Source organism: Rhinopithecus roxellana, chromosome 12 (genome assembly GCF_007565055.1).
Source record: "Rhinopithecus roxellana isolate Shanxi Qingling chromosome 12, ASM756505v1, whole genome shotgun sequence".
NCBI classification, from domain to species: domain Eukaryota; kingdom Metazoa; phylum Chordata; class Mammalia; order Primates; family Cercopithecidae; genus Rhinopithecus; species Rhinopithecus roxellana.
Window position 1 is genome coordinate 85,935,919 of NC_044560.1, and position 11,819 is coordinate 85,947,737.

The following is an 11,819-nucleotide window of genomic DNA, read 5'->3' on the forward strand; positions in this document are numbered from 1 at the left end:
GCATCCAGCTAATTTTTAGACGTTTTTCGTAGAGACAGGAATCTTACCATATTGCCCAGGCTGGTCTCAAACTCTGGGGTTCAAGTGATCCTCCCACCTTGGCCTCCCAAAGTGCTGGGATTATATGTGTGAGCCACCACGCTCAGCCTATAATTATTTAATTACAGTTACTTAAAGTCTTTGTCTTATTACTTCAACATCTGGATCATTTATGAGTCTGTTTCTATTGTCTCTCTATTCTCTTGATTATCAGCCACATTTTCCTGCATCTTTGGATATCTAGTGACTTTCTATTTAAAAAGAGCTGCAGAGACCTGTATATGAAAGACCTGTAGAGGTTCTGTGTGGTATTTCCCACCAAGTTCCAGCTTTCCTCTGTTAGGCAGATAGGATGACGGACTGATCACCTCAGTCCAATCAGGAGTTAACTGAGGCAGAGCTGGGCTGCAGTTTTAATATGATGCAGTCCATGGCTGGGCGCAGTGGCTCATGCCTGTAATCCCAACACTTTGGGAGGCCGAGGTGGGAGGATCTCTTGAAGCCAGGAGTTTGAGATCAGCCTGGCCAATAGGTGAAGCCCTGTCTCTACGAAAAATACAAAAATTAGCCAGGTGTGGTGGTGCACACCTGCAGTCCCAACTCGGGAGGCTGAGGCAGGAGAATTGCTTGAATTGCTTGAACCCAGGAGACGGAGGTTGCAGTGAGTCAAGATCACACCACTGCATTCCAGCCTGGGCAACAGAATGAGACTCTGTCTCAAAAAAATATAGATAGATAGATAGATAGATAGATAGATAGATAGATAGATAGATAGATAGATAGATGGATGCAGTCCACCTGCATTGCATTCCTGTTTTCATGTGAGGGCTTCCTAGGTTTTTGATTGAAAGTCTTGTGGCTCTCTGTCTCCTCAGCCCTGTTAGACCTACAGAAGATTCCCTTGGAAGGTTCTGAGCTTAGAACTTTAGCCTTTTTCCCAAGCTCCTCTTCACACTCACAGCTATAAACTGGCTAATTTTTTGAGGGGGATACCATCATGTTTTTGTATCAGGCCTCATTCCTCTAGTTGGACTTTGTGTTCTAAGCATTTCAAGATTAGGGGAGATTTCACCTTGGCTTTTAGAAGCCCTCAACCTAGCTTTCCAGGCTTCCACACTCAGTCTCAGGACCTGGAAAATATCATATGGCTATAACCAGCTGTGTTGTTATTGTTGTTTGAGATGGATTTTTGCTCTTGTCTCCCAGGCTGGAGTACAATGGTGCGATCTCAGCTCACTGCAACCTCCACCTCCCAGGTTCAAGCAATTCTCCTGCTTCAGTCTCCCAAGTAGCTGGGATTACAGGCATGTGCCACTATGTCTGGCTAATTTTTGTATTTTTAGTAGAGATGGAGTTTCACCATGTTGGTCAGGCTAGTCTTGAACTCCTGACTTCAAGTGATCCACCTGCCTCGGCCTCTCAAAGTGCTGGAATTAGAGGCATGAGCCACCATGCCAGCAAGCTGTGTTTTTTGAGACCCCAACTTTTCACAACAACCCCACTTAACTACCAAAAGTCTTGCAATTGTAGAAGCCCTCTATACGAATTAAGCCCAATACTCAGTTCATACACAGAACAAGCAAATGCTCTCAGGAAGAAAACATCCCATGACCATCAGCTCAACTCAGAAGGGATACTCCCTGTCTGAGTTCCAATTCTAGTCATTGTTGCTTCCACAGCTCTCCAGTATCTTAAAGATATGATTTTTGTCATTTATTTAGCTTTTTCTCGTTATTGCAAACAAGAGTGCAGTGTTAGGGTGCTACCTCCTATACAAATCAGAATCTCAAAGTACAAGTTTGATTTGAATGAGGAACTGAAAACACACACACACACACACACACACACACACACACAAAAACCCAGCTTTCAATTGTCAGCAATGATTTAAAGGATTGCCAATGACAAGACTACAGTCATGATGCTAATATGACTAACAAAGAAATGTATACAAGGCAAAATTTTGGCCAAAATTCTAGAAGTACTCTTTGGCCATGAAGACAGAGTTTCCACTGTGCTGATACCAATGACATTTTTGGGTGTAATTCAGATTTTACACAATATTTTCTGGCTGTACCCAAAGACGTAACATATTGATGAGACACATCAAATCTGACCTCAGAACTACTCTCAGACACATTATGGCAATCCCAGCTAAATGCTGCTAAATAAATTAAATTGAATTTATTTAAGATATAAGATGTACTGGGAAAGTTAAATGAGACAACCAACATTCTCAGATAACAAATTATGGTCTTTGGTGGAAAAACATTAATTTTAGAGATGTATTATTGTTAGTTGATTTGCACTATTGTTTGCTATTTAAAATGTTGTAAAAGCTTATGTAAACAATTGACTAATGCTGTCATTTGGATGCTTGTCCCCTAAGCCTCCTGTTGAAATTTGATCCCCAGTGTTGGAGGTGGGGCCTAATGGAAGGTGTCTGGATCACCGGGGCAAATCCCTCATGAATGGCTTGGTGCTGTCCTTGCAATTATGAGTGAGTTCTCACTCTGTTAGCTCCTGCAACTGCTCGTTACAATGAGCCTGGCACCTCCCTGCTTCTCTCTTGCTTCTCCTCTCACCATGGGATATCTGCACAACCAGCTCCCCTTCACCTGTGGCCATGAGTGGAAGCAGCCTGAGGCTTTCAGCAGATGCCCTATCTTGAACCTTCTAGGCAGCAGGATCACAACCCAGATAAGCCTTTTTTCTTTATAAATCTCTCAGTCTCAGATATTCCTTTTACAGCAACACAAACAGACTTAGACAACTAAGTTTAACCACTTTACTTTTAAAATTAAAAAATATTTATGTAGGTATTAGAACATGGTTTTTCTAGTTTGGAAGAAAACTGCATATGAAATATACAACCAAAGTGAAATTTCAATGAAATATAAGGCAATTAGGACAATGAAAGGAAAATATGTTTATGACAGTGACTAAGTTCACAGTCAAATAATCTCAAAACTAATTTCTACAGAGACTATTTTTTGACCGTTATAGATTGAGGTATTAATTGATTGAAGAGAAATCTGAACAAGTTTAACAACAAACTGTCATTATATAATAGTGAATTTCTGTTTTTTAAATAGACCATCATTGAAGATTTTGAAAAAAATAAGAAAAACTGTATGAATATAACTATGGCTTGAAGAAATAGTAAAAAAAAAGAAAAAAGAAAAACACATTATGAATGATAGTAATTTATATGATGAAATTCAAATATTTTATATTTTCTGTGATAATCATGTATCATACATGACCCAAACACAATGTTTAAACACAATATGTAAAACTGAATGCAGTCATCTTTGAAAATTTGCTTACTTTCAGTCCTGAAAACTACAGCTTCCCACATATTTTTCTATTTTGTCATTACAAAGGTAGATTTGACAATGCAGAAGGATGAAATGCATTTTATTCAGCAATGTGTGAGCTCGATTTACAATTTTTAAATATATAGACATAGAGTATGTGGGCCACCATTCATACTCTTGCCACGGATGCTAGGGACCAACATGAGCCCAGCATCCCAACCACAAATACATTTCAGAAGTAGGCTGGTGAGCACTAAGAATGAGGGGTGAGGAAGCCTGATTTAATGACAATAATTCCCTGTCAGGGCTAGGTGACTGGCATGTGCCACACCAAAGGCAAGAAAGGGTGGGCCCAAGAGAGGCCTAGGAATAGTTGATCAAGAAAGGAGGCTGCTGTCCCTGAAGCTGAAATATAGTTCAAGGAGGTAGTTTCAAGGTCAGCAAAGGACAGCTGCAGCTCAAGAGAGATCTGCAGGACCCAGCAGGGCAAACACTACCCTCCTCCTAGGGCCAGAGAAGAGGAGCACAGATGTCAAGGCAAAGAATCAGATGCAGAAAATGCCTTGAGGCCCCAAGACAGAGATCAAGCTTAAATCTGACAGGCTTCCCTACAGAGGCCCCGGGGAGCAGGTGGCACGGGGGCTGGAAGTGAGGGTCCCAGCAGGAGCAGGCAGGGTCACAGAGGATGCATGGCTGGTGGAAGGGCCCAGGTGGGTGTGTGCACAGTCAAGGACCTGGGCCAGTCCTGGCCAAGGTCAAGAACCAGGTTGGGCTGAGTTCAGAGACCTGGACTGTGATTGAGCTGAGGGAAAGAGTAGAGTCCAGTAGAGAAAGGGAATTTTGTTCTTTGTGTGCCAGGAGCAGCTTCCCTCGACCATGTCTGCACTTCACAGCCACAAGGTGTGGCCTGGGTGGGTAGGAGCAGGGATAGGATGTTTCTGGCCCTGCAGGACTGTGGGGGTCTGGGGCAGACTAATTGGTAGCTACCGAGAACAGCTGTGGATGAGTTTTCCCTGAATCCTTGGAGAAAGTGGGTGTCCAGCATCTATCTAGTCAAGCTCCTTTCTTTTCTTTCTGAGAGGAAGGGAGCTCCCTTCTCCAACCAACCTGAACAACCTGGACTCCATTCTCTTCCTTTCTAGATTGAGGAAGGATCTTAGGTCAAATTTGTGATGGTTTGAAATAAGTATAAAGACCGAGAGTCCAAAAGGACTGCCAGTGCAAGGCAGTCTGTTCTCTCTCATTCCTCGGGTTCTTCACCTTTAGGTCCTCACCCAAGGTTCCTCCTTCCCTGAGTCAACCCAGAGGGAGGAGAGGATCCCCACACACTGTCACTCTAGACAGAGGCTTATTTCCATCATGTCTGACCTGCCAGAAGCAATCGACTCTCAGGCTCTTTTTCCCCAGGTCAGACACAAAAGACTAAGTTAGACATTTCCCAAAGGAAACTGACTACTAGGGGAAAAGTCACATCAAAAGCATGATAGTACAAGACTGCAGGGATGGATGTGACCATAGGGAATTTATTTTTTTATTTGGGCAGAATCAAATTCCACCTCAGGAGATTCAGCTGACTCTAGTGTGGATGCCAAGTTATTTCTCAAAGACCCAACCTTGCATGGCCCCTGGGGCTGAGCGACTCATTCCACCACAGCAAGTGAATTCATGATGTGGGCCCAGGCTGCCTCCTGGCCTTGGGCTGAGATGCTGGTCAGTGCTGCATGGCATGAGCCAGCCTAATTCCCAATGAAGGGGAGGGAATTAATTATTAAGGACCTACCAGTTTGCATTTGGGTTTTCATTTAATCCCTTCAACAAGCAAGACAGCTAATATTTGGCTGGTATGAGATCTTAGTTTGACCCAGTCAGGTTTCAAATAGCTGTGGAGGAGACTGAGAAATCTTCTAGGAAAAAGAAACAAATTGACCATGCTCACAATTAGAATGCAGATATATTCAAATACATCTCTAGAGGAACTAGGGCACCAACACAAGTCCAGACTCAAGAAGTGGCAGGTGATAATTCCCAGTGCTGGTGAGGGACCATTACATGCTTTTGATAAGTGTATAATTTGGTGCAGTGTTTTTTATTTTTTGTTTGTTTGTTTGCTTGTTTTGAGATGTAGTCTTGTGTCTGTCGCCCGGGCTAGAGTGCAGTGGCGCAATCTCAGCTCACTGCAACCTCCACCTCCTGGGTTCAAGTGACCCCAGCTTCCCGAGTAGCTAGGATTACAGGTTCCTGCCACCATGCTCAGGTAATTTTTCGTATTTTTAGTAGAGATGGGGTTTTACCATCTTGGCCAGGCTGGTCTCGAACTCCTGACCTCGTAATCTACCCCTCTCGGCCTCCCAAAGTGCTGGGATCACAGTCATGAGCTACTGTGCCCGGCCTGGTGCAGCGTTCTTGAAGGCAATTTGCTGTCATTAAACATTCGCACACAGATACTCTTTGACAGCAGTTTCACTGCCAGGAATTTATTCTACAGATTTACAAGTACGCAAACATTTGTGAACAAGAACATTCACTGAAGCATTGTTTATAACAGTAAAATAGCCGGGCGCGGTGGCTCAAGCCTGTAATCCCAGCACTTTGGGAGGCCGAGACGGGTGGATCACGAGGTCAGGAGATCAAGACCATTCTGGCTAACACCGTGAAACCCCGTCTCTACTAAAAAATACAAAAAAACTAGCCGGGCGAGGTGGCGGGCACCTGTAGTCTCAGCTACTTGGGAGGCTGAGGCAGGAGAATGGCGTAAACCCGGGAGGCGGAGCTTGCAGTGAGCTGAGATCCGGCCACTGCACTCCAGCCTGGGCAACAGAGCGAGACTCCGTCTCAAAAAAAAAAGAAAAAAAAAAAAAAACAGTAAAATAATGGAAACAAATGCCCATCAGTAGGGGACTAATTGAGTAAAATAAATACTCTGCATCTATTGAAAAAACGAGATGAATCTATATGTGCTGATATGGAACAATATATGAGATAAAATGAGAAGAGTAAATTGCAGAAGAACCTTGCAATACTATTCCATTTGTAGGTTTTTAAAGAAAAATGACTACATATGGACTTACAGTGGAATAGAAAATATTTGGAAAGATACACAAATGAATATTGTGTATATTTATAATTGCGTATATAATAGTGGCTATCACTAGGGGACTTTTACTTTCTTTTTGTTTTTTGAGACCGGGTCTCCTCCATCTCCAAGGCTGGAGTGCAGTGGCTCCATCACGGCTCACTGCAGCCTTGACCTCCTGGGCTCAAGCAAGCCTTTCACTTCAGTCTCCGAGTAGCTAGGACCATGCCCGGCTAATTTTTGTATTTTTTGTAGAGACAGGGTTTTGCCATGTTGCCCTGGCTAGTACTTCCTATCTTACATTTTTCTTTACTGCTTTGAATTTACTTTTATGAACCTATATTACTTTTAAAATAGAAAAGAAAAAAGTGAAAGAAGGAATTAGGGACCAAAAAGAGAAAAAAAGGAATTTACCAAATGTATCCTTAGAAATCAAACTCAGCAACAGGACCTAAAGGCAGGTAAGACATGGTGGCTGATTGATGGACCCTTCCTGACCAGCTGACATGGCCAAATGAAGAGGGTTTGCTCTCACTCATCAAGCGGTCTTGCTGTGGGGCTCCAATAATGTGGCTGAGAAGAGTGGTGCCCTTTCCCGTTAGAAGCAGACTGTGGAGTTGTCAGAAAGAACAGAAGGGTAAGCACTGGTAGCTGGAGCCCCTGGCAGAGACTGGTGCTCATGGAAGAGTCTGGAGGCAGCAGGCATTGGATTTCCAGCAGGCTGGATCTCCAGCTTACTTACCACCAAGTCTTGGTACAGTGGAGGTGATGGCAGAACTGCAAGTATCCAGCAACAGCAGAAGGAGGCAGTCATCAGAACTGGGCTAGGAATGTATGGTGGGGGTGGGTAAGACAAGCTTGGAGAATCTCAGAAACACTTGAGGAAAAGCTATCAGAGACTGGAATGTCTGAGTGAGTACTTAAGCAATTCAAATTAATGATATTCAGGTTTCACTCACTCATCTGATACACTGAGCTCTTATTATATGCAAGGCACAGTACCAACCACAGGAGATACAGCAGTGAGCAAGGTAAACACGGAATTTATTAAGTTGAACTGGGTGGAAATAAAATTTCCAATATTCAACTTTTGGGGACTTAAAAAATGGTAATTTCTTATGGGTCAGCATGAATACATTCCGGCAAGAGAGAAAGAAAACAACAACGCATTACCCAATTAATTGCTTGATTACAACTATGAAAAGAGCTATCAAAGAGCAATCCGATCTGATTCAGTCGTGTGTGTGTGTGTGTGTGTGTGTGTGTTGCCAGTCAAGAAAGGCTTTCCTATAAGGAGTTACTTTAGAGGAAGTGAGGGTGAAGAAGAACTAACTTAGTGAAAGAGAGTAACAGAGATCATTCCTGGCCAAGTCAGGTGCGAAGGCTGTGAAGGGTAGGAGACTGGCATTTTCCCGGGCCTGAGAAGGTGGTGACTGCCTGCAGGCAGACGCAGGGGTGGTGGGATAAGGTCTGGAGAGAAGGGGGAGTCGAATCAGACAGGGCCTTGTAGGCCATGATAAGGACTTTCTTTTATCCCAAGAGGTTTAAAAAAACACAATGGTATATTATTTGTATCCAAAAGCTGGCAACATCCAGGGAACATTCAGGTTACAAAAAAATGTTCTATGCCCTTGGTACAGATGAGCCCGGAGGTTCACAGCTACAGGGGTAGTATGTGGTTGCGTCAGGATCAGAATCTAGGTCTTTCCAAAGAGCTTTCTCCACCCTGGATGCCACTGGGAGGGTGGCAGGGGGGTGAGACAGGCGGGGAGGCCAGGAGACTCTCTAGGAGGAGGCCAAGGAGGCCCCGTGCGCCCTGGGCGCCCCCTTCACCGGGCGGCAGCTCAGTGCCCAGTAGCAGTCCTGGCGGAAGCGGCGCACCAAGCAGCAGCAGATGAGTGAGTCCAGGCAGCTGTTGAGGCTCAGCAGCGCCAGGCTGAGGGTGTGCAGGACTGTCGAGCATGGAGGTGGCGCGACACCGGTCTCCGTCGCTGTCCCGCCCGGCCACCCTGGGCTCCAGCAGCAGGTGGTAGGGCGCCAGACTGAGGGCGAAGACCAGCAGGAGCCCCAGGACCAAGGTCTTGGCCGCGCGCGGGTGCGCGCTGGCGCTAGCAGGGCCTGGGCCCGAGGGCGCCTGGAGCGCCCGCGCCAGGCTCACGCAGGCTGCGAGCACCAGCAGGAAGGCGGCCGCGAAGAAGGCCACCATGACTGAGGCCAGCCCCGAGCTTGCCAAGCGGTGCTCCTGGCAGGGAGGGGCCAGGCCCGCCAACCAGGCGAAGGCGCAGGCAGTGCGCAGCGGGGCGCCGGCGGCGCAGGCCAGGCAGGCAGCCGCCCCAGGCCCGGGGCCGCGTACGGAGCAGCAGCGGCACACGCTGATGTGTCTGGCGAAGACCACCGCGTAGGTGGACACGTAGTAGGTGGACACGTAGTAGGCGGCCCCAGCAGTGCGGCAGGCGGCCTCCGGGCCAGGCCCAGGTAGTAGAGGAGCCACGGCTGCAGCGTGAGCGTGAAGAGCTCATCAGCCAGAGCCAGGTTGAACAGGTAGAGAAGCAGGGCCTGGCCCAGGCGCCCGGCGCTGCGGATGAACACTGCCAGGGCAGCCACGTTGGCTGGCAGCCCCAGGCCCAGCGCCAAGGCATAGGCCGCGGGCACCACGATGAAACGAGCAGGGTCATCCCAGAGGCTGCAGCCGCCAACACCCAGGTCCCCAATAATGCTGTTCATCTCTGACTTTGATGTGGCAGAGGAAAGGTTACTGCGGAGGCTAGCCACAAAGGCAACCCCCATTCCACCTTCTCCCACCCCAATCTCCTTCAGCCCTTGCGGGGAGGGGGCACTAGAGGCAGAGTCCATGTGAGAGGGAATGAGGACCGAACCTGGCCAGCAGCTGCTGAGAGGGGATGGACTCCGGAGTTTTTGGTGACAAGCTGTGGGAAGCGAGGAAGAGGCAGGAGTCCTAGATAACTTGGAAATTTCCAACCTTGGTGACTGAGAGGGTAGAGGTGCCCCTCACAGATGGAGTATGGTTCATACATGTTGGGGCACAGACCTGTGCAGTAAACCCACATAGGGCTGAGCCAACAGAGAATTCTAGAGAAACAGGCTGAAACATAGAGGCCTTTCCAGAAAAAGACCCAACTCCCTCATCCTTGTGCCACCCAGATAAGAAGCACAGATAGAGGAATGGGCTTGTGGTGCAGTGACCCATAGGATAGGCCTATGCACAGTGACCTCGGACTTGCCTTGGTGAAGGTCCTCTCCCAGGGAGGTACCTCAGCACTTGCCTGGAGCACCCTTGGCTGGGCTGAAAAGCTTTTGCCACTCTGAAGCCTTCCATCCTTTTTCCTCCCCCCTCACTTTTTGACCACAAAGAAGTCCTGGGTCAGACTCAGACCTCTGGACAGAAAAGCAAAAAGTGCACAAGCCCAGCAATCAGGCAGATTCTAGATATACACATCTATTTGCCATGTGACCTTGGGCAAATTACTCAGCTTCACTGAGCCTGTCTTTGCTGCAGTAAAATGGAGATTAAAATACCTACCTCACAGGGTTGTTGGGAGGATTATGAGAAAACATAAGTAAAACTGAGCCATGTGGCTGACACTGGGGAGATACTTCATTACTGTTAGCTCCCTTCCCTTCTAGGCAGCACATAGATAAATGTGTACACTCACACAGGCACACACAGAGTGTCAGAGACATAGACACCCCAGGCACACAAAACAACACAAAAACATCTGGGCATATTCCTATCCTCTTCCCAAGGGAGGTAAGTGTACAAATCAATGTCCTGTTACTATTTGTGACACACTTACACACTCCTAGGATGTCCTAAAACTCAGTTCCTCCAAAATCTGGATTTTTGCCTTTGAGCATCTCAGGCTCCAATCCTTTCTGAGACCCTGGGTAACTATTTCCTTTCCCCACTTCCTCTGTTCTGTTCTCCATGCCTGTAGCCCTACCCTGACCCATCCCCTGCCATCCTACCAGATTGTTCCTTTCTTACCTTTTGCTATAATGGCTGCTGGAGTTCTCTCTGGGGTCCTGACTTTAAGGATCTGAGACAGGGCAGAATCCCCTCCCACACACATCCCAGACCCTCCCATGGGCCAGCTAATCCCAAGAAACGACATGAAGAATGGGTCTGACAGCTGGAAGGGCTGGAGCCCACCTGTGGCAGCTGTGAGCTGGGTTTCTGGGGCTGCAGCCAGGGCCCCAAGGGAAGGGAGTGTCATCGGAGGACAAGAGAGCCTTCAGCACAGGGAGGGAGATACAAATGTATTAGGAAGGGCAGGAAGCTGAACATCATCGTGCTGAGATGACCTAGATTTAGGCTGGAGTTTGGGGGGCACATTTCCTGAGGCCCGGCTTCTCCCTGCGCTGCTAAAGAGGCACCGCTTGGGCTCAAGATCCTCCTGCTGCTGTCAGTCCCAAATGCTCATACACATCAGCTGCCCAGCCTACTCCTCTAGCACCCTGACTTTCCTGTAGCTGCTGGGCAGTCAGTCCTACAGCCAAGCTTGGGGCCCCCAGTAGCTGCTTATCAGCCTACAGATCCAGACTTGGTAAACAGGAGCCCTCAATCTAATGCTAGCTGCGAGAGGTTTTACTCAAAGTCCGTCCTGGCAGGACACGGGCTGGCAGTGGCATCCTGGAAGGGGTGGAGAAAGTATAAGGCCAGGATCCTTGGAGCTCCAGGCTTTACTTTCTTGGGCTTCAAAATTTCCAAGCAAGACGGGCACAGTGGCTAATGCCTATAAACCCAGCACTTTGAGAGGCCAAGGCGGGCAGATCACCTGAGGTCAGGAGTTCGAGATCAGCCTGGCCAACATGGTGAAATCCCATCTCCAAAAAAAAAAAAAAAAATCCAATCAGAGGGGAAATGCTGGAAAGCAGGACAGATTTCATCACGCCAGACAGGTCATCCCATCTACCCTCAGATTGAAGACAGCAGGGGTGCCATGCCTGTCCATTTTCAGCTTTGGCAGCTGGTGCAGTGAAAAGTTTGGGTTCTGGAATCAATTAGCCTTAGTTCTAGTTCCAAATCTCATATATAGGCACTTAAGCTTTCCAGATGCATCTTCTCAACTGTAAAACAAATCAGTATTTAATAATGGCTAGCATTTACTCAACATTTACTACGTGCCGGGCTATTAAATAGTTACTATCATTATCCATAGTTTTCAAATAAGCTAGTAAATGACAGAAACCATTGTCTACTTCCTCTTCTTCCTTGCTGACCAGTGTGGGTAAATCTTAACTAGTCTAAGTTTATTATGGGAATTCCATTCTCCTACCAGTGATTAGGAATGGAAATGGGACATAGTTCTGCCCAGTAAGATCTACGGGAAAATCTAGGGTCTTCTAAAGCACCCTTCCTCTCTTTT

At 47.0% G+C, this 11,819-nt stretch overlaps 1 protein-coding gene across 1 annotated transcript; it reads right to left on the reverse strand.

Moving 5' to 3' along the window:
• Positions 1-7,455: 7,455 nt before the first annotated feature.
• Positions 7,456-8,947, reverse strand: LOC115900860. Its single transcript, XM_030943027.1, has one exon. It carries the CDS (start codon positions 8,636-8,638, stop codon positions 8,123-8,125), a length of 516 nt encoding a protein of 171 aa, XP_030798887.1. The 5' UTR covers positions 8,639-8,947; the 3' UTR covers positions 7,456-8,122.
• Between the last annotated feature and the right edge of the window lie 2,872 nt (positions 8,948-11,819).